Source organism: Vombatus ursinus, unplaced genomic scaffold (assembly GCF_900497805.2).
Source record: "Vombatus ursinus unplaced genomic scaffold, bare-nosed wombat genome assembly UNPS02014786.1, whole genome shotgun sequence".
In the NCBI taxonomy this organism is placed as follows: Eukaryota; Metazoa; Chordata; class Mammalia; order Diprotodontia; family Vombatidae; genus Vombatus; species Vombatus ursinus.
In genome coordinates, this window is record NW_020954564.1 from 34,159,330 (window position 1) to 34,185,791 (window position 26,462).

Below are 26,462 nucleotides of genomic sequence, written 5' to 3' on the forward strand. Positions count from 1 at the left end.
AAATGCTTATTGAATGGATGAAATAATATTTAATAAATCTATAATTCTTATAACAATAGTGCCATATTCATGTTATAGTTTTACTTCTTTATTTTGCATTTCACTTAAGTAGTTCATTGCTTTCAATGAATATGAGAAAATTTTGAATAGTTGAAAAGGAGGCAGAGTAAAACTTAGGGAATCCATTTGGAAAGATAAGGAAATATCTGTGATCTTTAAACAGATAAAATTCTTATTGACTTTCTGATTTCTAAAGAATTTGGTTCTATATCCTAAGTTCCTTATAAACTGATACACTAAACATCTTAACTTTTTGAATTTCTTTAAAAGGTAAAAATTGCACTACGAACTTCAGGACATTTGCTTTTAGGAGTGGTTCGAATCTATCACAAGAAGGCAAAATACCTTTTAGCAGACTGCAATGAAGCTTTCATTAAAATGAAGATGACCTTTCGCCCAGGTACATGCAACTATCAGTTTGTTTTCTTTTTTTTGGTACCTTCTTGCATTTCAATTTTATTTGGAATGTTCCAGTTTGATGCACAGTATTGATTTCAAAGTAAGTGTAGTGAATTTAAAATTCCTTTTGACTGAATTTAAATTTCAAAGGCTACGGACACATGGTATCATTTTTAATTATTTTTTCCTTCCATGTTTGCAGAGAAAAGTAAAAATTCCCCTCAAAAGTTGTATCATTTCACATTTTTTTTGTTTTTAATATATCAAATAGTATTAAAACCACCAAAAGTGTATAATAACTATTCTTTTGAAAAAAACCCTAAAATACAATAAGATTGATTAAAAATAAATATTATTAGTTCTTTGAAGCAGTTTTCAAAATCTTTACAACTTTAAAGAGCTTCAACCATTTATGAAGGAGCTCCAAAATATGGTAGAGCTACAGCTGTGACAGTTATAATACCTTAAAATATAATTTAGCTACATTGTGCATTTGTCAGGTTTTCTTCTCATTCTTCATAATGTTAGCAAAAATTACCAGTGGATTTATGGTTTCATTACATATGATATATGATTGAGAGTATTTTAATTCCCACAGTATCACTGCTTACTTGACCAGCCTGAATGTTTTAAGCATGAAAAGAGCCCTGGACTTAGTTTGAGAAGACCTAGATTCCAGTCCCAGGGCTACCAATTGACTAGTTGTATGACCTTGGGCAAACTACTTAACTTCAACAAGCATCGATTTCTTCTTCTGTAAAATAAGGATAATACTTGAAATATAAGAACAAATGAGATTTTATGTGTTTACCTATATATATATATATATATATATATATATCTTAAAACACTATGTAAATGTGAATTGTTATCTTTATTTCCTTTAGGACTAGTTGATCTTCCAGAAGAGAATTTTGAAGCTGCTTACAATTCTATCACATTGCCAGAAGAATTTCATGATTTCGATACCCAGTTACCCAATGTGAAGTAAATTGTTTTTCTTATATTTCCACATCTCTAATAACATCCTATTCCAGTATTTTATCATTGCATAGACATGACTTGGGTTGTTAAAGTCTGTGCCAATTCAGTACAAACCCAAGGCACAATAAGAAACACTTTTAAAAAGGGGGGGGGGGGCAGCTAGGTTGCACAGTGGTTAGAGCACTGGCCCTGAAGTCAGGAAGACCTGAGTTCAAATCTGGCCTCAGACCAAACACTTGACACTTACTACCTGTATGACCCTGGGCAAGTCACTTAACCCCAATTGCCTTTAAAAAAAAAAAGAAAAAAAAGAAACAATTCAAGTACATGCCTAGGAGGATGAGGATGAGGACAAGGAGGAGGTATGGGGGAAGGTCTTTTGTCTAGGTACCACCTTAGCTAAGTGTGTAGTGGCCCATCACCAGAGGGTTGTTCACCAGGAGATGAATTTTTTTGGGTTCAGTAGCTCATAAAGACATTCTATTAAGGCATAGAGAAATTGTTGTCTCCATTGATAGAGGGAACACTCATACTGATGGATCATGGATGTTTTGAAATAATAAAGTATTTTTCCATATATCTTGGTGAAACAGGGTTTTAAATTTTTTTCTTACATGTTCATGTATAAACTTCCTTCAGAGAAATGGATTAAGTTTTAAAGATGATTACCAAGTAACTCATCAAACACATCTGCCAAAAGTTTGAATTTATTGTAATGACTCCAAGTACAGTGACAAAAATGCACTATATAGTCAATTTTTTCCCCAGCTGAAAACACGTTTTCTGGTTCTCTAATGAAATACAGAGGAAGGGAGGAGAGTAAAATTTTTTTTAAAAAATTGGACAGTTTTGAAGATCTTGAAATAATTTCTTATAAATTACCTTAGGAGACAGGGAAAAGGAGAAGAATGTGTAGATTTATGGCTCATAACGATTAGATATGCAACACTGGGTGAAAATGTGAAACCAAACCAATAATATAAACATGTCACATCACTGAACGCAAACACAATATTCGTGCTTGTACAATACTGAAGGGAAGTAATGACAGGGGTGGGTACAAGAAAGATACTTTGCAATGAGGTCAAGCAAAGGGGAATTTTTTTTCTAAACTTGTGAGACTTTCATTTCTCCTCAAGCTTGGTCTTAGCCTCTAGATTGTAAACACAAAATGCATGGGCAAATGTGCACTTTTGACAAGTTAGCTGTCATTCATCGATTATTTGCCAAGACAGGACAATATTTTATCAGTATATGTATCAGTGCATATCAGCTGAAAAAACATCTGTGGCTATTTCTACAGTATGTTCCTATATAGTTAACTAATAATTTATAAAATACACAGCTGAGAAAATAATATTCTTATATTTCTTGTTTTTAGAATGAAACCATATAGGGGGTGGGGTATAGGCTTTCCAACCTGGTTATAAAATCATGGTGCTTCTGTTCATGTAATAACTTGGATTTTAAACTTCTCTATAGTGCTGTTGATGTTTTTGAGCACTTTACTCTGCACCAGAGCAAAGCTGAAGACATTACACTTAGAGAAGATTTCAGTAATGATCTGCTTTTTCAAGCCGGAAGTTTTGGTGAGAGTATTTTAGAAGTTAGAATTATAAATCATAAACAAGTTTACTTATATTTGTGTGCTGAATAAACACCAAAAGGAATAATTTATCTACTCGAATCTACTTGAATCTACTTGTATCTAAATTGTGTCTTAGGTCAACCATGTCTTTCTCCTTACACAGATGCTGACTGACTTTGGCTAAAGCCTTATTTCCTCAGCCAGGAGAGCTGTAAGAGCTTCATGCTAATCTTCTAGTTTCTTATCCCATTCTACACATGATTCTTTGAACTGTTGTTTTCAAAATCTGTTTTCATCCTCTCCCATCTCCCTATTTAAGAATCGGCAGAAGCTTCCTGTTTCCTATCAAACCTAAAGCCCTTTGCTGGCCTAAAGGCCTTCCACCAATCCCATTTCTCTTTTATGTCCCAACATCTACTTTGTGTTACTGCCAAGCAAATTCACTTGCTACCCCACATATATTTCCTGCCTTCTTGCCTTTGCCTTCCTCACTTCTCTAGCAATCCACATCTTCCTTCAAAAACACATTCAAGCCAACTCCCTCCAAGAAGGCTTTCTTTTCATCTCACACCATTCTTTTTTTTTTAAATTTTTAATTTTTTTTGTTAATAAATTTATTTATTTTTAGTTTTCAATGTTTACTTCCACCAGATTTTGAGTTCCAAATTTTCACTCCATCTTGCCCTCCCCCCACCCCAAGATGGCATGCATTCTAAATACCTCTTCCCGTAGTCTGCCTTCCCTTCTATCTCTCCCCCCCTTCTCTTATCCCCTTCCCCTTCTGTTTTCCTGTAGGGCAGGATAGATTTCTGTACCCCATTTCCTGTATTTCTTATTTCCCAGTTGCATGTGAAAACATTTTTTTTAAACATGTGTTTTTAAAACTTTAGGTTCCAAATTTTCTCTCTTCCTCCCTCCCTACCCACCCTCATTGAAAAGGCGAGCAACTCAATATAGGTTATATGTGTACAGTTATGCAAAACACTTCCATAGTAAACATGCTATGTAAAACTAACTCTATTTCCCTTAATCCTATACTGCCCCCCCCATTTATTCTATTCTTTCTTTTGACCCTGTCCCTCCTCAGAAGTATTTGCTTCTGATTACCCCCTTTCCCAACCTGCCTTCCAATCACACCATTCTAATGACCACAAAGTTTTGCACTTTCTCAGTGTTTATGTAACTCATTTTGCTGTATAGTAAATCACACATTTAAACTGTTGATTTGTAAGTACTCATATTCTTCATGTATATATTCCATTCAAGAAACATCTATTAAGAATAGCTAGCATTAATATGAATGTTTAAGTAGAACCTATATCAGAATACACGCCGCAGTCTTCAGGGTTGGGGGAGAGGAGTGGGAGGGGGAAAAATTTTAAAACTCAAAATCTTATGGAAGTGAATATTAAAAGTTAAAAATAAATTAATTATAAAAAAGACTAACTAGCATTTATATAATGCTTTAAGATTTGCAAAGCACTTTATGCATGCTATCATATTTGATCCTCACACCCATCTTATGAGGTAGGTGTTATTGCTTTTGTTGTTGTTGTTATTATGATATTCTGTACCTGTTATATGAAAGGGACTCTGCCAGGCATAACATGAACAATCCTTGCCCTTCTGCAACAAGGTGTTACTGGGGACTAAGGTGGTTAGAATAAGACATGTACACAAAGAAGAATAGTACAAGGTAAGGATGATGTATATTGTGAGTTTGAAGCACAGCTCTATCATTTAACAGTGCTGGTAAACAAGGTCAACTTAATTAACCCCCTTGAGTTTCAGGTTCCTCATCTGTTAAATGGTGATAATGCTACTTATGATGCCTACCTCATAGGGTGGTTATGAGGAAAATACTTTGTAAACTCTAAAGTACTAAAGCAAGGTGAGCTATTTCCCTCAAATAGATTATAAAATTGAAGGTAGAAATCCTGTCTTTTATGTCTTTTGTATGGTTTATCCCTACTTTCCCATAACCCTAGTGATACACAGTAGGTACATATGTGGCTATACCTTGGGATAATGCTATCTTTATAGTGCCTGGATTATAAGTTACATCTAGATTATTCCCTAAAGGTAGAGCTTGGCCCAAAGTTGTTTTCCTTTTTGGGCTTAAGCCCAGTCTGAAGCTCAGCATTCTCCTAGACCCTTAGTATCTTAACTCTCACAGCCTTCACTGTCACTCCTTTTTGATGTCCTGATTCTAGAATCCACCCCTCTTCTTCTTTGGCTTCCTACCCTTTTTTCCACCTACAACCAGAACTTAGTGAATGAATATAGGAAAGATTTTTATTTATGAGAGGAGAATAAAGTTACAACTTACTTATATAGCAGAGGACAAGAATTCTCAAAGTGTTAAAAAAAAAAAAAAGAAAAGGAAGGATTCATCCACAGGACAAATCTGGTGCTTAGTAAATCTGCTTTGTTCCATCCAATCTCCCCTGCCAGTTATACGCCTCCTTTCCTAGTTCCTTACATGGATTGGACAACAATCCCTCCTGGAACCGTTCTGGCTCAGAGTGAATATAAATAGTAACTGTTTCTCTTTTGGTCAGCAACCCTGAGGGTCTTCCCCTCCCAGTTTGATTTTTTTTTTTTTATTGAAGGAACCATCCCTTGACTCACTGCTTAAATTGAATGGGTGTTGCCTCACTCAAAGTGAGAACCTGAAAAGATCTTCACTTTTTTTTTTAACTTTTTTTTTTTAATTTTTAGGCAATTGGGGTTCAGTGACTTGCTCAGGGTCACACAGCTAGAAAATGTGAAGCGTTTGCTCTGAGGCTGGATTTGAGCTCAGGTCTTCCTGACTTCAGGGTTGGTGCTGTATCCACTGCGCCACCTAGCTGCCCTTAAAAGATCTTAACTTAAAAGGACCAAGGTGTCCCACTGTATCCTGGGCCATCTCCAGTTGCCCTGATCAATATCTGGCCACTGGACCCAGATGGTTCTGGAGGAGAAAGTGAAGCACAGCCCTCCCTCACTCAAATCAAAGTCAATTGCAAGTCACTTGTAATGGTCCTCTTCAACAATGAAAGATAAACCACACAACCTAGGACTATAAAATTTCTTTTCCAAAGACCTTGGCTTTGACTCTTCCCAACTTCTTGTCTCTCAGTTTAACCAACTGGTTAATTTTTAAAAGTCATGCTAAACTCTCAGCTAATCAAAAATTACTACTGACACCTGCTGGGACCTGGCCCTCCACCTCCAACTGGGCATAGCTCCTTCCTTGGGCCAAGGAGGGTGTGGAGATACAGAACCTTAGAGTAGAATGTGGGGTGACTCTGGACTCAAGTTTGTTACTTAGGCAAATCATTCTTGTAGCCTCAGTTTCCTAGTCTATAAATAGTAGAGTTTGGACAAAATGACCTTGAAGGGCCTTTCCAGCTCTAAATCTATGAATTTATGATCACTTACCATGCAAATTAATATACACGATTTCTCATTACCAAAAATATCCATTTGTTTCATAGAATCCTATAAATACTATTGTTAAACCATGGTAGATTTTCCTCTTGGTGTCAGACAATCACAGTTGCCTGAAATCTGGTAGAAAATAAGGAAGAGGGAAACGCTTAGAAAGTACTATCAAAGACACAACCTTTACTGATTTTCTGACGCAAATTCGTCATAGTCAAGTCCCTTTGGTGTTTTCTGGGTCTAGGACCTCAGGAAGCTTAGCAATGTAATCAAAGACACAATTTGTTACCTGGCATTCTCCTCCAGGACAATACTCCTGGAATAGTCCAGAGATAATATACTCACACAAAGGGAAAAGTATCCAGCAACATCTGACCCTTGCAATTACATTGCTTTGCTATAAGATACCACTTTCCCTTTTCCTTCTGTAAATACTTTGATGTATTATATGGGAAGTATGATTACAGGTAGTTTCAAACACCGGCAGTATGAACCTTCTTTTCTCCTGCTTTTATGAGGTGGCTGCAGAAAGTCTCCAAGTAGAAGAAACACTAGTGTCCTACTTAGGGCTATTGACTCTACTACTGCCTATCCTGCCTCACAGTTTAGCTGTTTTGTTTTCTTTGCTGAGTTAGTACTTAGTTATTGATGTCTCATAAGTGCCCATGGGCAAAGTTATAATATTCATTTAGTGAGATTGGAAAATCTGCTTAGTCTTTCTTTACATATGTAATATTGTCATTTTTTTCTCAGATCCTAAGCAATGAACATTTCTTTGGGTAATAAGTTACTTTATTTAACTCTTCTTTTTCTTTACAGCAGATAAGCATTTTGTCTTAGGTAGCATAAAAGACTCAATACCTTGAGTGGCACTCCGTGTTTTAGTTTCCTGGTTAATGTCAATTGAAGTTGAATCAAATTCTTCTATTTTCATTATGGGCCTAATATACTTGCCATTATTTGTACATTTTTGAAGTTATAGGCCTATCTCAGGTTTTCTTGTCCTCATTAATCTTTACTTTAGGTGAGGAATCTGAACTACTTAGGAGACAAAGCTTCTTTGATGACAATACATTGCCACATAACAGTACGATTTTGGCTGGACACAGTTTTGCAAGTCTCCTTGAAGAAAAATCTGCATTGTATTACAGCGGAGATGGATTCGGGGATGAAGGAGCTGCATGGGATATGATTGGTATGCTTTAAAGCTAAACTGACAATAAAGTGTTTCCTTTTTAAAGGTATTTTGGCTAATAAAGTTATAGATTATGTTGAATTTTCAAAGATGCTCCTGAAACTTCCCATTCTGTCTTCCGTTACATTGGTTTCTGATGAAGACGTAATACTGCTCCTCGCCGAAGCCCTCTAGTTGTCTCCTTGATCTTATCCCTTTTCGTCCCCCTGACAGAACTCTCCCACAATCATCCCCTTTCTCCCATTTACTGGCTCCTTCTTGTGACTTACAAACTCACCCTGGTAGCAGGTTTGCTGGGTTGTAAGTATTTGTTATCTTATCTGTTGTGTTTGTAGGTTGCAGGAAAGGAGACAGTAAATTGGGAAGAATTGAAGGATTCTCTTTCCGTTTCTAAAAATTTCTCACTCCATCCTATGACCCTCTCAGTCTATCGTCATTTATCTCCCTTTAGTAGCCAGACTCCTAAAAAAAAAGTTTTCTGTTTGTTCCATTTCCACTTCCCTTTTCTCTTCTTAGTTATTTTCAATCTAGTTTCTGACTCCATCACTCGACCATAACGACTGTCTCCTAAAAATCTTTTAATTGCCAGATACAAGGGCCTTTTCTCAGTATTCACCTTTCTTTCCATAATATTTGACATTACTGAACACCCTCTTCATCTGGACACTCTCTGTCTAGGTGTTTTTTTTGTTTTTTGTTTTTTTGCTCTCTCTTAGTTCTTCTACCTGTCTGGCTATTCCTCAGTTTCGTTTGTCTAATCATATTATGTGCTTTATTCTCTAACTGTGAGTAACCCCTAAGGCTCTTCCATGCACCCTCTTCTCTGACTTGGTGATCTCATTGGCTCCAGTGGATAAAGTTATTTTCTCTATGCAAGTGACTCCCACATCTACATATCCAAGCCTCCTCCTCCTTTAAGGTACAGCTCAGATACCATCTACTTGGAGCCTTTCCTAATTCCCTCAAATGGCTAATATTCTCCCTCTCAGACTACCTTATATTTAATTAACTAATTGGTATATATTTGAATTTTTTAATTTTATATTTATTCTATATATATGTATATAAACATATATGTAGACATACATCCACACATGTATACTTCTTGTTTCCCCATCAGAATGTAAGTGCCTTGTGAGTAGGAATTGCTTCATTCTTTGTACTTGTATCCCCAGCACCTAGAACAGTGCCTGCCACGTAGTAGGTGACATAGATTGCCACATATATCTGCTACATAGATTGATTGATTGAGTAATGAAACATAAGTCTGGAAGGATTAGCTGGAACCAATTTGTGCAAAACTGAGGATTTTGCATTTTATCTCAGAGGCTGTCAGGAGCCACTGAAGATTCTTAAACAGAGACATGGCATAGACCTATACTTCAGGAATATTATTTTGTAGGCTTATGGAGGATCGATTGAATTTGAGACACACTGGAAGCTGAGAGATCAATCAGGAAGGTACTGAGATAATGCAGATGACTGTGCTACCATCACTATACCATACTACCTCTGTCACTCAGCATACCTAAAGAATCTTTCTTAACTCTTTCCACCTCTAATAATTCTGTGACATGAACCTTGTGAACAGTGTTTATTATAGCAGAGCTGAAGTTTATTTAGTTGTTCAGTAAACATTTCTTGAGATGGAAACTTTCGGAAAATAGATTTTGTCCTAAAAACAAGTAGAGACTAACTGAGCAGCTAGGTAGCACAATGGATAGAATGTTGGGCCTGGAGACAGGAAGACTCATCTTCATGAGCTCAAATCCAGCCTCAGACACTTGCGAGCTGTGTGATGCTGGGCAAGTCACTTAACCCTATTTGCCTTAGTTTCCTTATCTGTAAAATGAGCTGGAGAAGGAAATGGCAAAATACTCCAATATCTTTGACAAGAAAACTCCAAATGGGGTCATGAAGAGTTAGACATGAGTGAACAACAACAACAAAGGAGTTCTAAAAGGCAGAGGTGAGGAAGAAGTATATTCTGGGCATTGGATGACAGTCTGTTTAAAGGCCTAGAGATGGGAGATGGAGTGTCGTGTATGAAAAATTGCAACAAGGCTAGTTTGGCTGACTCAAAGGGCTCAAAGGGGAGTATTGTGTAATAAATATGGAAAGATAGAATGGAGCCAGGTCATGAAGAGTTCTAAACACCAAAGACAATGGTTTGTATTTGAACCCAGAGATCTTAGGGATTCATTAGAGTTTATTGAGTTCATTGAGAAGGGGAATGACATGTTCAGACCTTTGCTTTAGAAATATTTAAGAGTCTTTTCATCTTTCTAGTCCCATTTCCTTTTTTATAAAATGAAGGGGTTGGACTAGCTGATTTCTGAAATTCTTTCCAGCTCTATGTGTGATGAACCTGTTATTAGCCCCTCTAAGTCTCAGTTTTATCATCTATAAAATGGAAAACATGACTTGTATTGTCTACCCTGCAAAGCTTTTGTAATGAAAAAAATTTCAAAAATTATAAATCAACATAAATTTGAGGTTTTTGTAATTAGAGAGATGCTGTATGAGATCACAGAATGTGTATATACCAGACAAAGGTTACTAGTTTTCCAAAAATTAGAATTTGATAAAACACATTTAATACTAAAATTCTATTGGATATAGTTTAATCTTGTTTTGGATAGTAATATAGATATGCACAATTGCCAGTAAATATAGAATTTAAGTTGATGAAATGTCAAATAATATTAGGAATAGTTTGCTGAACTACAATATTAACTATGGTAAAATAAAATTTATTAGCATCACAATTGGCCTAAATCTGATTAAATTTGATTATACGTCATACAGGTTTAGTTTTATAAATGATATAAAACCAGTGATACAAGTGACATAAAACTAAATCGGCGAAATGTCGAAATTATGTCCAACATACTTTATTCAACTTTTATTTTCACGAGTATACTTTTTAAACTTTCCATAATAAAATTACATATTATATTTTTAAGATAATCTGTTACAAGATGACCACAATATCCTGTTGGAAGACTTCAATTTGGACAAAGAAATTTCTTTGCCTCCTCAGCCTCTTGAGTCGCCTGAGTCAATAATTGGTCAGTTCATATTTGCCTTTATGTACTTCCTGAAAAAATGAACATTCAAATTAAGTATCAGAAGCACTAAGTTTATATGGTACTATAATATAGAAAGAGATAATAGGAACAAGGGGCCGGGTTAAGTGAGGTCAGAATACCTTCAAGTACTAGGGTTCTAGGAAATTAGGGTGGTGGTTTGAGTTCTGAGATGGTACAACACTGAAGTCTTGCTGCCTGGGAAAAGGAGTGACTACACAAGATTAGTTATGAAAGCACATTTAGATGATTTGCTAAAGTGCTATGCTTTTGAAATTACTTGTGTTGACCTACTTGGATACTTCAGGGATCTATGATTTATCAGCATGGATAGAATTTTAGATTGCAGCTCCTCTACACATTAACAGATGATCTTTATGAGTTTCCAGGGCTGAAAAGTATTTTTGGACTAAGTGATAAAATACATATTATATGTAAGTATGCATATATGCATACAGTTTATAATAGTGTTTTAGAATGTAACTGCATAGTTACTTAATTATTAGTATTTTCCCCTTTGAAATGAGTATAGACTTAACTCACATAACAATTTTTCACTTCTTTAATGAGCCTATAAGTAGTACAGGTATGATTAACTCCAATTCTGACTCTTCTCACTTTTTGATATTAAATTTGCTTTTGACCCTGGGATAGAAATTTGGACAGGAGGGAAGTTATACATGAATATATAATTATAGTTCCTTATGGATCCATAATTATTAGTGAATAATTTATAGTATGTGTCTACTGTTTTTAACTTACATATAAGGTTACTATTCAATTTAGTTCCTGTATTATCCTATAATTTGCAACACTATTTGTGATAGATTTGTTTTCATGGTACTATCATTATGTGTTCAATAGAAGAAACAAGCAATTCTGAGTCTATATATCCACCTGACAGTCAGCAAATGAATGGAACTGTGTTAATGACAAATGAAGAAGAGGAACTTACCCTTGATCCAATTGATCCTAGAGGTCAGAGTTGTTTTTGGTTTTTGTTTCTTGAATATAAAGGGATTAAAACTTAGAACATAATCATATCTGGAATACTGTGGACTATGATAATGTGTTTGAACACCACGTGAAGTATGGCACGGGGTCAGTACAATAACAGGATTTATAATACAGTAGGGGTGTAATGAAAGAACCATGAACAATGCATCCATTATATTCAGCACTTATTAAACTCTATAGCCAGTTTGGTGGTGTATAAAATTTAAAGGTGGCTCTTTGATGAAATCTTTGGAAAAGATCTATAAGGAAATGCTCAAGACTAAGGTGAAAGACTTTAGACTCCCTCACCCTAAAGCAAAAGCTTGGAGTGGAAGAAACAAAATGACAATGATAATCTTCAAATCTATGTAGGAATTTGGTGGAGGGGTGGTGACTCATCTCCAGGTATAACAGAATAAGAGAAAATAGGCTTAGATTGTTGGTGAGAGATAACAAATAAAACAAAGGCCTCTAGTGAGGCCTATCAGATGCTAGAATGAATTGTAAAGAAAAGTTGTGGAATTCCTTTCTCTAAAGAGCTTTAAAAGTTAGATTGGTATTCTATTTGGGAGATAGTTTGGGTGGGGAACCTGTGGGCTTGAGGCCTTTAACTGGGGCCCCACTTGAGGACCTAGAGGACCACCTGTGGCCTAGAGACCACCAGTTCCCCATCCCTGGTTTAGACATTTCTGCCTGAACCATTGTTTCCTAAACTCTTCCATAAAGTACTGGTGTTCTATGAAAAATTATTAATGTGAGTTCTGTGATAGAATTATAGTATATATATAAAAAATACTTAATACATGTGACAATTTTTCTGAATGAAAAAGTCTATTTTGTTCCAAAATTTCTCTGACCCCTATTATCCCAGTGGCCTTTCTATGCCTCCCCAATTCCCTGGATTAGCATTTATGAGTTCCATCAAATGCCAAAATGATCTGTAGCCAAATTAATTTGAGAACTGCTGGTACAGAAGTGACAAAATGAACTAGATAATATGTAGGCTCTGGAAATTTCTTCCACTTCCAGGAGTTTGTTACAAAAGTAAGCAATATTGTCCCTCTCCCCCCTGGCATCCTTCTGTTACTCACAACTATAATTTATGAGAGTAGCCACCATATGTCCCATGGTTGGGACCAGAAGCAACTCTGTGTGTGTGTGTGTGTGTGTGTGTGTGTCTGTCTGTCTATCTGTCTGTCTCTGGTGTGTGCTCCCACTGATGCTCTGAAGAACTTTTGAAAGATACTTGTCAAAGTAAATTATTTAAGGACTACTGGCACTAAGTGAATCTCCACCTGAACTGGACAGGAAGTCAAGAGGAGGACACGGGTGGCATTTCCTCCTCCATGAAATTCTGCAGGACGCATTATTGTACTCTTGAGACCCAGGAAAGGAAAAATCCAGCATAATATATTCTGTTGCTATGAAATCCCTCAGAGACCATTATAATAAGGAGCTTAACTAGTCAAATTTGTGGATATTTCTTAGATATTGCACGGGGAAGGAAAAGCAAACGTAAGAAGAAGGTGCTTATTGATCCAGTGAAGGAGATCAGCAGCAACACCATGTATAAACAGCTTAGTAACTTCATGGACACACTGACTGTGTTGGAACTTGCACCCCCTACTAGACGTTTGATGATGTGGAAGGAGAAAGGAGGAGTAGATACACTTCTGACAAGTGCTACCCAGTTTCTGATTAATCCTGAGCTTAAAATGGTAAACATATCTGTCTTTTTATACTAATATAACATTTATATTATATATCATTAACAGAGCTGTTTCACATCCTCTTTTAAAATTTTACAGTTTGAATAAATAGAATTAAAATAATTAAGAGACCAGCCTAGATGCATAGTTCATTGGGTGGAAAAAAAACCACCTTGTCTTGCAGTAAGAAAACTTGGGTTCAAGTCCTATCTCCCCTATCTGTGTGACTTCCTGTTAATTGCTTATTGTCTCTGAGTCTCAGTTTTTATTATTTGTCAAACATGGATCATATAATCATAGTTTTAGAACTAGAAGGGAACTTTGAAAGTCATTTTACAAATGAGGAGCAGAAGTCCAGAGAAATTAAGTGAATGACTTGCCCAAGGGCACATTGATAATAAGTATCAGAGCCATGATTCGAATGTGGATCCTTGGACTCCAAATCCAGCCCTCTTTCCACTATACCATGCTGTTTTTCTTCCTCCTCTCTTATAGGGTTGTCATGTGAATCAAGGAAAATACTAGATGAAATGTACATTGTAAATGGCCAAATGCTATAAGTGTTCAATATGCATTATGTGTTACATTACTATTATACCTTGTCACTTCTGTGTATGTTTATATGTTATTGGTTTATTTTATGGCATAATTATCTGTGTTTTGTTGATTTACTTAACTTACAAAAATTCACGAAAATAAATGTGTTTTCACAGTTGTTTAGAAAATGCTTTCAGTCAACTGGCTTTAAACGTAGAAGAAAAACTTTATGGACGGGATCTGAAATGGAAGAAGCAAGAAACAGTGACCTGCTAGGTAAGACTTCTAATCCACAGAGACTTCTTTTACATTACACACAGGTGTCCTTTTGGAGTATAAATGTTGATGGCTAACCTGATTCCAAACGCACTCGTGTTCAAAGTCAGCCTCCAGAAAAATTTTTGAAGTTAAGGAAATTGCTACATTGACATTCCATTTTCTTGTCTGTTTGGTGTAATTTTGATTAAAGAGATTTTGTTCATAAGAAGCATTTATGTAAGAGCTATGGCTAAAATTTGGGTTTTGATGCCCCGACGAAGGAAGTTAGCCCTCCAAGATTACATACTAATCGAGTGACAAATACAATTTCATTATTAGCTGGATTGTCATTCCATATAAATTTTTTTGTCATTTTCTCCAATTATATAATCATACTGTTAGTATTTTGATCAGTATAATATTAAATTTATAGATTAATTCAGGAAATATTGATATTGAAAAAATTATTAAGCACCTACTATATTCAAGGCACTGTGCAAGGTTCTGGGACTATAAAGATGAAAAACAAAATAGTTCCTATCCTCAAGGAATTCATATTTTATTTGGGGGGACAGGAATACAACAAGTACACAGATAGGCTAGTACAAAATAATTTCAAGAAGGAGAGAGCATTCACAACTGGGAGGATCAGTAAAGGTCTCATATGAGAAATGGCAACTGAGCTGTCATCAGAAGCTAGAGAGTATGAGAGGTGGAGGTGAGAAGGGAGTACATATTAGACCTTTTGTACAAAGGCATGGATGCAAGCAATACTAGCAGTCTGGTTGGGATCAGAGAGTACACGAAGGAGAGTATGGACTGAAAATAATGATAATAATAGCTAGCATTTGTATAGCATTTTAAGGATTGAAAAATGCTTCACAAATACTATCTCACTTTATCCTCACAACAACCCTGGGAGGTGGGTACTATTATTATCCTCGTTTTACAGATGAGGGAACTGAGGCACAGAGAATCTAAGTGACTTTCCCAAGGGCACACAACTAATATGTGTCTAAGGCTGGATTTGAACTCAGGTCTTCCTAACTTATTGACTTCAGCCAAGTCTAGCATTCTATCCAATGTGCCAATGGAAAGGTAGGTAAGAGATTGATTAGAGAAGCCTTTAAATACTAAACTGAGGATTTCACATTTTATATTAGAAGAGTGATGTGGTCAGAGGTATTTTTTCCTTTGAGTCTCTGCTTGCATTTGTTCTAGTTATTCTTATCTTTTGGGAGATTCTCTAAATTTGCATTAATTTTGGTATTGGTCAATGACTTTTCTGATTCCCTTATTTGTCTAGCTTTAGTTCCTAAATTGGGGCTTTGTTAAAGGTCCAAGCTATACCCCCTGATGTATTTTTTTGGGTGAGGATTGTTGGCCTTAGTCTCATTCTGGGTCCCCTGGGTTCTTCTATGCTGACTTCCACCTCCCAGGGTTACACTCAACCAGGATCTTTAAGGTTCAGAGAGTTGTAACTTCAAGGCCCTCTATGGCATATCAGGAGAGAATGCTAGGCACCTAGAAGCCCTTGATGCCTGAGCTGATCGCTTTTGCTCCCTCACGGTGTGCACCCAAACCACCCTGGAGCTTACTTAAAGAATCCTGCCATTCCTGCTCCCTCTGGACCGAGAACCCTGAAGACTGCAAGTATCTCTGGACCTTTTCTAGTCACACTGGTAAAGTATAGGTTTGTTTGCTAGTACTAGCACTAGCTTTTGTAGTAGCCCCATTTTCTCTTGCTCGTGGGCTGCTGACTTTGTGAATTTCTGGAGCAAAAGAAGTCACATACTGTAGTTTATCATTGGAGTTCTTGATCATTATTTAGTCTTGTACAATTTTAGTGTTTGCTGGTGTAAGTGTGGGGGAATTGGGCAGCTTGCTACCATTCAGGCAACAATCTTGACCAGAAATCCATTGCCTACTTATTAATATATTAAAATATGCTGTGATATCTAGTGGGGGGAAATAGTGCCATGAATAATTGGCTTGTGCAACATGCTGGGCATTTGGAAGTTATTGGAGAGAGATGGGAGAGTGCAAGAAGGTAAGATTATAAACATACAGATTCCATATACACACTCAACAAATGCTTGTTGATTAATTGAGTCTAAATATCCTGTAGTCTCTGTTTTCCAGTTCATCCTTTTACCTAAGTCATGTCCTTTACACATTGGATGTTGGCAATCTCTGAATATTCATATCAAACTCCCTTTCTTTATTTCTTTGTTGATTCAGGGACTTCCATGATGGAAGAGCCTTGTAACCTGAGAGAGTTAACTCATACAAATATGAGGAAAGATGTAACTGAAGATCTGCCATTGATTAAATCAGAGAGTGGCAGGCATGAAGACGCCAATGAAAATGCTGACACTGTGGTAAGTTTATGATTATTTTGGGGCAGATTTTTACATATATAGGGCAATCCTGGTGAGGAAAGTCCTACTACTAAAGCAAAACAGCAAATGTTGTACAATTTCTAGCCTAAGAGAAGTTTTCTGGAGGCACTGATAGCTTAAGTGACTTGATCAAGGTGACATAGTCAGTGATGAAAGAGATGGGGCTTGAATCCGGGCCCTCTGGACTTAGAGACTGACTCTCATATATTATCCTTCACTGCCTGACAAGTTCATTAAATAGATTTATAAAAACATGGTCCTTTATTCTAGTTTATTAAGAGTGATTTTCTCAAGACTGGGCAAAGAATTTTGTGTCTGCCTGTCATATCATATGTTTATACAGTAGTTCACCTCTCATACACTTCTAGTACATATATTGTTTTATAGGTTTTCTTCAGTAATTATTACAGCTCTGCAGGGTGAAACATGATCACTATCTGCTGAGCAATAGGTACCTCAGAGAGTAAATTACAAGGAATGCTATATCTAGTTTTGGACTGAAACAAAATTTCACTTATTATCTTTTTTTAAAAAATTTATTTATTTATTTATTTTAGGCAATTGGGGTTAAGTGACTTGCCCAGGGTCACACAGCTAGTAAGTGTGTCAAGTGTTTGGTCTAAGTCCGGATTTGAACTCAGGACCTCCTGACTTCAGGGCCTGTGCTCTATCTACTGCGCCACCTAGCTGCCCCTTGCTTATTATCTTAAATTCTTTATTTATTTAACAAATATTTATTTCATTAAGTTATTTGAAAGTTACTGTGCTAGGTACTAGGGAAGATATAAAGATAAATAGTGCACTGTCCTTATCTTTAAGGAGCTTACTTTCTAGGAGGGAAGAAATAAGGCATGTAAACAGATTTTTAAAAATCCAGATTCTCATTAGAAGGTGAGATCCTTGAAGGCAGGGACGGATTTTTGCCTTTTCTTGTATCTCCAGAGCTTAATACAATGCTAAGTACATATTAAACACTTAGTAAATGCTTATTGACTGACTGAGCAAGATTTCATGTTCAAGAAAATATCAGAGTTTTAAAAAATATATATGCCATAGAATATTCTTCTAGTTGTCATTTTATTGAACCATACGAGATCAAGTTTTTAGTTCCATTCAAAAATAAATTAACGGGGAAAGCTAGGTGGCGCAGTGGATAGAGCACCAGCCCTGGAGTCAGGAGGACCTGTGTTCAAATGTGACCTCAGACACCATATACTTACTAGCTGTGTGACTCTGGGCAAGTCACTTAATCCCAGTTGCCTCACCAAAAAAAAATAATAATAATAATGCATTTAAAGCTTTTTGCCATACTGTACTATTCTTTTTTTAAAATTCAATTTTATTTTTTTTCAGTTCCAATTTCTCTCCCTCCCCCACCCATTGCGAAAGCAAGAAAAAGAAAACTCTTTATAATTACGTATAGACATGCAAAACAAATTTCTACATTAGTGATATCCAAACAAAAGAAAGAAAGGAAAAGAAAGAGAAGAAAATATGCTTCAGTTTGCACTCTGAGTCCATCAGCTCTCTCTCTGGAGATGGATAGAATGTTACATCATGAGTCCTTTAGAATTGTGGTCGGTCATTGTGTTGATCAGAGTTACTAAGTCATTTAAATTTCATTATCTTTACAATACTACTGTTATTGTATAAATTGTTCTTTTGGTTCTGCTTGTTTTACTTTGAATCACTTCATATAAGTTTTCCCAGGATGTCGTGAAACCATCCCCTTCATCATTTCTTAGAATACAATACCATTCAAATCATCACCATAACTTGTCCAGTCATTCCCCAATTGGGCATCCCCTCAGTTTCCAATTCTTTGCCACCGCAATAAGGGCTGCAATGAAATTTTTTGTACACATGGGTGCTTTTTCTTTGATCTCTTTGGGGTATAGGCCTACTAGCATTATTGCTGGATCAAAAGGCATGCATAGTTTAGTAGCTTTTGAGACATAACTCCAATTGTTTTACAGAATGGTTAGACTAGTTTTCATTTCTACCAATAGACCAGACTATATTTTGTTAGCAACTAATAGAATTCAGTGTTTTGTGGAAAAGAATTCAATAAATAGGTATTAAGTGACTACTATGAGCAAGGTTGTATGCTGGAAATATAAAAGGAAGAAAATGATAGGTAAGAATGAGGAAGGTAAGATAGTATGCATCATTTAAAAATCATAATGTATGTGATAGTTTAAATTATTTACTGAAATAATTGATAAATGTCTTCAAGAAAATATGTTTGGCTTCTTTCTTCTATGGTAGCCATAACCTGCTCTCCCACTTCTGAGCATTCCCTCTGCTTTATTAGCTTCCCCTCCTCTTCCACCTTTTTGTCCCTTCCCAAAATAGTGGACAAGCCAACTTTATGTGGCATTATTTGTGTTGGAGGTGGGAAGGGACATTTTGATGTTGAGTTTTCAACTGTAAGCTCTGGTTTTCCCTTTCAGCTCCTACAAAAGTGAAGGATAACTTCAGATAGGCTTATTCTTATATAAGGATTTGTGTACCACATGAAAAATATATAAATCAAGTGGAAAATAAAATACTCAGAGAAATAAGAACAGAATGAAATTCATGAGTATATATCTTAAATAAGAAAATGCAGTTTCTTGGCTCTGTTTAAATGTAGCTAGAATATCTGTCTATGAAAAATCAAACAAAGTATACTAGCTTGATTCCTTAAAGAATGAAGGAAGTATTTGCAGGAAATCAAATATGTGTATAATTTTTAAAATAATCTATTGAAATGTAATTCATGTGATTAATGTATTTAATAAAATATAATTGCTTCTGTAATAACTACTAGCTAGATAACATTTGTTTTTATCTTTTTTCTCTTAGCAGGAAGCAGCTGAAATGGTTTCTTCCAGTACTGAGAAATCTTTGTCAATGAACAACCTCTTGGGAAAGGAAATCGAAAATTGCCAAATAGATTTGGAAAATGTACGTGTGATCCTGAGAAGGTTGTTAAGTAGTTTTATTTCCTAACACTTTAAGTACTCTATAGTTATTCAACACCTGTCTTTGGAGAACTCACATTACATTCATTCATTCAACAGTCATTTTATTGAGTACTTATTATTGAAGGTGCTAAGGGAGTTACAAAGACAGTAAAAGTGTAGTCCCTGCCCTCTTACAGTGCTTTACTTTACAGTACTTACTTTCATTTGGTAGGGGGGAATGAATATTACAAATATATCTAAGCCAAAAATTCTTAACTTGGGGTTCATGAACCCCAAAGGGATCCATGGATACATTTCAGGTGGCCCACAAACTTGGATGGGAAAAAAATTGCATGTTTATTTCAACATAATGGATTTCCTTTGTAATCTTATGTTTTTTTGTTTGTTTGTTTTATACATTTCAAAGCATTATTTTGAGAAGGGTGCTTAGGCTTTAACACACTACTAAAGGAGTCTGTGATGCAAAAAAGGTTAAGAATCCCTAATTTAAGCACTTGCTAACTTTAATACATAATACAATACAAAAAGGATAAGGGAAAATAGCAGGGCATTATAAGTAGGAAACTGCTTTGGGGTCAGGAAGACCTGAATTCAAGTTCTGCCTCTGACAAATGCTGGCTGAGTAATTCTGGGCAAGTCATTCAACCTCTCAGTGCTCCAGGCTACTCTCTGAGAACAGATACAAATCTACATTGGTAAAGGGAGTTTCCTCACTAGGAGTTTCCTGTACAAATAAAATCACAGATTCTATCTTTTTTTTAAAAGTTCAACAAATAATAAATAGTTGAGAGAATTATCAAGGGCTTTGCAAGGTTCAAGGAAGGAAAAATCATTCCAATTGGGTAGATTATGGAATGTTTCATGAAGGATATGACATTTGATCTGGGTCTGAAGGATGGATAAAACTTCAACAGGTAGATATGGGTAAAAGGCATGAAAAGCAGGGAAAAATTATTTAATGCATCCTTGTAACAAATCTAGAGGAATGGGTAATAGTATTCAGTTATATCCTATTTTACTAATAACCAATATATAAAAATATAAAATATATAAAATAACCAATATATAAAGATCCAGATTATAAAATATAGAGGGTATTTATTCATTTTGCACAAGGTTTCTTTGTTTTACCATCATTTGTTCTTGTTATTGTTCAGTCATTTTCAGTCATGTCCAACTCTTTGTGATCCTATTTGGGGTTTTCTTGGCAAAGATACTGGAGTGGTTTGCCATTTCCTTCTCCAGCTCATTTTACAGAAGACAAAACTAAGGCAAATAGGGTTAAGTGACTTGCCCAGGGTCACACACTAGTAAGTATCTGAGGCCAGATTTGAACTTGGGTCTTTCTGACTCCAGGCCCAGCATTCTACCCACTGCACCACCTAGCTGCCCACCTTTACCATAATAGTATTCCTTCAAATAGTATGTTGTCTTAGTGCATTTCGAATAACATTCAGCTTAAAAAAGGAAATGTAAACACAGCTTTTTCAGGAACATAACTATTATATGGAGAAAGGAAGACTTATATTTAAATTACATGAGGCCATTAAAGAAGGGAGAAGTGAAGTAGCTAAGTAGCCTAGGTCAATAGCAGAGCCAGAAATAAAACCTGGTTCACATGACTTCTGCTAGAGTTTTAGTCTAATCAGCCAAGTAATAATAGAATGTCAGAGCAGGAAGCAGCCTCAGAGAGAGAAGCAGCTGTATTCTTTAGTGAAAATACTATTTACTGACTTAAAGTCAGGAAAGACCCGAGTTTAAATTTTGCCTCTCATACTCACTAGTTATGTGACCATGGACATTCCAGCAAATCTCTAAGTTTTCCATATATGTAAAACAGGCATAGTAAAACCTATAGTATTTAACTCACAGGGTCATTGTTATTGTTATTGTTTAGTTGTTCAGTCATGTACAACTCTTCATGACCCCATGGACCATAGCACACCAGGCCTTTCTATCCTCCACTATCTCTCAAAGTCTGTCCAAGTTCATGTTCATTGTTTCCAAGATGCTATCTATGCATCTCATCCTCTGCCATCCCCATTTCCATTTGCTTTCAGTCTTTCTCAACATTAGGGTCTTTTCCAATGAGTCCCCTCTTCTCATTCTGTGGCCAAAGTATTTAAACTTCGACTTTAGTATTTGACCTTCCAGTGAATAGCCTGAATTAATTTCTTTAAGTATTGACAGATTTGACCTTCTTGCTCTCCAAGGGACTCTCAAAAGTCTTTTCCAACACCACAATTGGAAAGTGTCAGTTCTGTGGCCCTCAACTTTCCTTATAGTTTAACTTTCACAGCCATACATTGCTACTGGAAAAACCATAGCTTTGACTATACAGATCTTGGTTGACAAAGTGATGTCTCTGCTTTTTAGTATGCTTTCCAGATTTTCCATAGCTTTCCTTCCAAGGAGCAGGCATCTTTTAATTTCATGGCTGTACTTGCCATCTGCAGTGATCTTTGAACCTAAGAATATAAAATCTGATGCTATTCCATTTCTTCTCCGTCTATTTGCCAGGAAGTGATGGGACCAGTTGTCAAGATCTAAGTTGTTGTTGTGTTTTGTTTTTTTTTTAGTGGTAAACATCATGCCAGGTTTTACACTCTCCTCTTTCATTCTGATCAAGAGCCTTCTTAATTCCTCTTTACTTTCAGAGTAGTATTGTCTGAATATCTGAGATTATTGATATTTCTCCCAGCAACCTTTATTCCAACTTTCGATTCTTCCAGCATGGCATTTCACATGATGCATTCTGTGTATAAATTAAACAAATAAGGTGAGAATATACAGCCTTGTCATACTCCTTTTCCAATCTTAAACCAATCAGTTGTTCCATGTTCAATTCTAACTGTTGCTTCTTGGTCCCCATACAGGTTCCTCAGGAGACAAGTAAGATGTTGTAGTAATCCGATCTCTTTGAGGATTTGCCATATTTTCTTGTGATCCACATGGTCAAAGGCTTTAGTGTAGTCAATGAAGCAGAAGTAGATATTTTTCTCCCTTGCTTTCTCCATAATCCAACCAATGTGGGCAATTTTGTCTCTAGTTCCTCTGCCTCTTTAAAAACCAGCCTGCTCTTTTGGTAATTCTTTGTTCACATATTGCCAAAGCCTAGATTATAGAATCTTATGCATAAGCTAGGTAGCCTGTGAAATGAGAGCAATTGTTCAGAATTTGAATATTCCTTGGCATTGCCCTTTTCTAGGATTGGGACTTTCCAATCCAGTGGCCGCTGTTGTGTTTTCCAAATTTGCTGGCATATTGAGTGCAGCTGTTTAATAGCATCATCATTTAGGGTTTTAAATATCTCAGCTGGAATTCTGTCACCTCCACTAAGCTTATTGTTAGCAATGTTTCGAAGGCCCACTTGACTTCATTCTCCAGGATGTTTGGCTCTAAATCAATAACCACACCATCTTGGTTATCAGTGATGTTAAGATCTTTCTTGTGTAGTTCTTTTGTGTATTATTGCCACCTCTTCTTAATCCCTTAGTACTTTGCAAACCATAAAGGCTATAAATGTCAGCTAATATTATTTATTTAATACCCTCAATCTACAGATAAAAGAACTTAGGTCCATGTTCTTTTAGAAAATTCTACTCAAAATTTATCTTTAATTTATACTGCCCAAGTGAACATACATTCTAATGGGAGACACAGGTGTATGCACATACATATACACATATGTATATATATATATATATCTTTATGTAAATGATTCTGAGATCTATATATCTAGCTGTGTGTATATATATATTAATGTTCAGTGTTTCAGACATATCTTACTTTTTGTGACCCCATTTGGGGTTTTCTTGGCAAAGATACTGGAGTAATTGCCATTTCCTTTTCTAGTTCATTTTACAGATGAGGAAACTGAGGGTTAAGTGACTTGCCCAGGGTCACACAGCTAGTAAGTGTCTGAGGCCAGATCTGAACTCAGGAAGATGAATCTCCTATACTTCAGACCTGGTGCTCTATCCATTGTGCCACCTAGCTGCCCTCTACATCTATATCTACCTATTTATATGTGTAATATATATATATATATATATATACATACATACATATATAATATGGAGAGAAAGAGAGATGCAAAGTACATACTTTGTAGATGTAGATAACTTTAGAAGCAGATGGAAGATAACTTTAGAAGAGATGGCCTTAGTAGCTGAAGAGACTTGGAAAAGTTTGCACAAGGTGGGATTTGCTGACTCTTGAAGAAAATTAAGACGCAGAGGTGAAGAAGGAGAGCATTCCTCAAATGGGGGAGAGACAAGGAAGAGGCAGAGACAGGTGATGAAATGAACAAGGCCAGTATGACTGGACTGTAGAGTATGTGGAGTGAAGTATGAGAAGAATGGAAAGGGAGGAAAGAGCCAGGCTATAAAGAGCTTTAAATGCCAATGCCTTTTTTATTTGATCCTAGAGGTACTGAATAATAATAGTACTGAATAATAATAAAGAGGTACTGAAGTTTATTGGACAGGGATAGTTATGTGTGTTTTATGAAAATCACTTGGGCAGCTTTGTGGAAGATGGATTGGAGTAAGGAGAGACTTGAGGCAGGGACACCAGTTAGAAGGCTATTACAATTGTCCAGAAAAGAGGTGAGAGGTGAGAAGGGCCTGAAATAGGGTAACAACTGTGTGAAAGGAGAGAAGGTAACGTAAATAAAAGATGTTGAGAACATGTCAACCACAATGATTTGACAATTGTTTGGATACATGAAATGAGTAAGGGTGAGGAGTTGAAGATGACACAAAGGTTGTGAATCAGAATGACTGGGAGGATGTTAGTGCCCTCTACAGTAATAAATATGTTAGGAAGAAAGCTGCTTTTAATGGAAAAGATAATGAATTCCATTTGGGGCATGTTGAGTTTGAGATGCCTATGGAATATTCAGTTCAAAATGTGTAATAGGAAGTTGGTGATATAGAACTAGAAGTCAGGAGAAAGACTAGGGCTGGATATATAGATCTGAGAATCATCTGTATAGAGATAATAACTGAAGCCATGGGAGCTGATGAGATCACCAAGTGAGATGGGGTAGACAGAGAAGGGGACCTAGAACAGAATCTTGGAAAATACCTACAGCTAGTGGGCATGACACAGATGACGACCCAGCAAAGAAGCCTGAAAGGAGTAGTCAGATAAATAGGAGACAACCAAGAGAGAGAAGCATCACAAAAACCCAAAGAGAAGAAAATGTCCAGGAAGAGAAGGTGATTAACAGTACCAAAGGCTAAAGAGAGGTCAACAAGGATGAGCACTGAAAAGGCCATCTACTCAACCAACAATCTTTTATTCATTTATTTATTCATTTACTTTATTAAAATGTTATTTTTTTAAAAGAAAGATAGGGGCTCAGTTCTATTGTTTTCCTTTCCAAATACTTATTTTAAGAATTTTAAAACTACATGGCATATATTAGTATACAAATTTTAAGAAATTAATTAATTTCTATTAATAATAAGGCCCATTGTGGATGGCTGAATTTTGTAAGTTTTGTGAATGAGTAGCAAAAAAATTATCTTCTGAGGATGCCTCTTTGCAATCTTTGGTGAAAATTATTTGTAAATGAAAGTGATTTGTTTTTAACACAGTATAGTTTTCATTATGTATTATGTTATGTGACAGTGTACCCGAAATGATAATTTATAAAAATTATAAAAATAAAATTTCCCTTGGTGAAAAAATTTGACTGCAGAAGCAAGGGACTGAAGATATGAAATTAGGCTGTTCCTATCCACTTAAAATTGAGTGGATAATAAAAGCAGTTATCTGGATAAATCAGACCAAAGCTTCTCTTCCACCATCCAAACAAGAATCAAAAGGTTTTTTTTTGTTTGTTTGTTTGAGAGGGTGAAGGGAATTACTTGAATTATTTAAATGTTTTATTTCATTCATTCACTTTGCATACATAGGTACAATTATCTTTATGTGTGATCCTAGACCACAGACTTCAATTCAGCTGTTTTAATAACCCATTGAGATTTTCGCTCAATTGATTCAGCTGCTAAATGGCCAAATAGATTAAGTGTATAGGCTTTATTGGAGTGAACTCATCAATTCTACCAAACCTTACTCTGTTTGTCCAATGCATTTATAGACATGTTTAATGGTAAAAGTGAGCAAATGTTTCATCCATACTGAGGACAGGTTAGATGGGAATATGTTCTAGTTTTAGCAGTAGCAATTTAGTATAAATGTTATAATAAAATGATCATATTTTGGACCCATCAATTTGAAATGAGGAATGAGACATAGAATCAAGAGAATAAGTTATATTTGCAGCAAAATCTTTGCGTCTAAAGATTTTTAGTGGTATGGGAGATGTAATTGAGAATCCCTGTCTGTAAGTTGCCTTTCTTCAAATATTCATAAATATGCCAAAATTTTCTGGACCAAAAGCATCTTGGAACCTATGGAACTGAAGAAGAATTAGGAAAGTGTTCAGGGTTTCCATGCTATAGAAGAGAGGCCAATAATGTGGCTCACAAACCAAGTGAGTTTTGAGTGGCATGGCTTCTAGGTAGAATCGTGACCTAGGTAAGTTTGTCTAGCTATTTCTTCCCTCCTGGCATGCTTTCAACTAGCATTAATTTTAGGTTCCTATCTTGTACTTCTTTGGAGAGTGTCAACAATCCCTTCTAAGGTTTTAGCTGATTAAAGTTTAATGCTTAAAAGAGGCTCTTCAAAATGATAATTAAAAGGATGAACCTGTAATGGTGAAATGACAGAGAATAGGATTAATATTTTTAAACAAGGGGCAGAATATACATTCTTCTTACTCAAAATGACATCTCTGGTTTATTACCTGTCAAAGTGGTAGAGAGGCACAACGTTT

The 26,462-nt window shown here is 36.0% G+C and overlaps 1 protein-coding gene across 1 annotated transcript in view; it reads left to right on the forward strand.

Moving 5' to 3' along the window:
- Nucleotides 1-26,462, forward strand: part of LOC114046840 (double-strand-break repair protein rad21-like protein 1) — a 30,921-nt gene that overhangs the window by 715 nt on the left and 3,744 nt on the right. Inside the window, exons 2-11 of the mRNA XM_027867379.1 lie at nucleotides 331-460; nucleotides 1,347-1,446; nucleotides 2,926-3,032; nucleotides 7,482-7,652; nucleotides 10,619-10,723; nucleotides 11,606-11,719; nucleotides 13,226-13,455; nucleotides 14,160-14,259; nucleotides 16,483-16,622; nucleotides 19,491-19,592. Coding sequence (XP_027723180.1) covers nucleotides 331-460; nucleotides 1,347-1,446; nucleotides 2,926-3,032; nucleotides 7,482-7,652; nucleotides 10,619-10,723; nucleotides 11,606-11,719; nucleotides 13,226-13,455; nucleotides 14,160-14,259; nucleotides 16,483-16,622; nucleotides 19,491-19,592 — 1,299 coding nt within the window. The remainder of the gene's footprint in view (nucleotides 1-330; nucleotides 461-1,346; nucleotides 1,447-2,925; nucleotides 3,033-7,481; nucleotides 7,653-10,618; nucleotides 10,724-11,605; nucleotides 11,720-13,225; nucleotides 13,456-14,159; nucleotides 14,260-16,482; nucleotides 16,623-19,490; nucleotides 19,593-26,462) is intronic.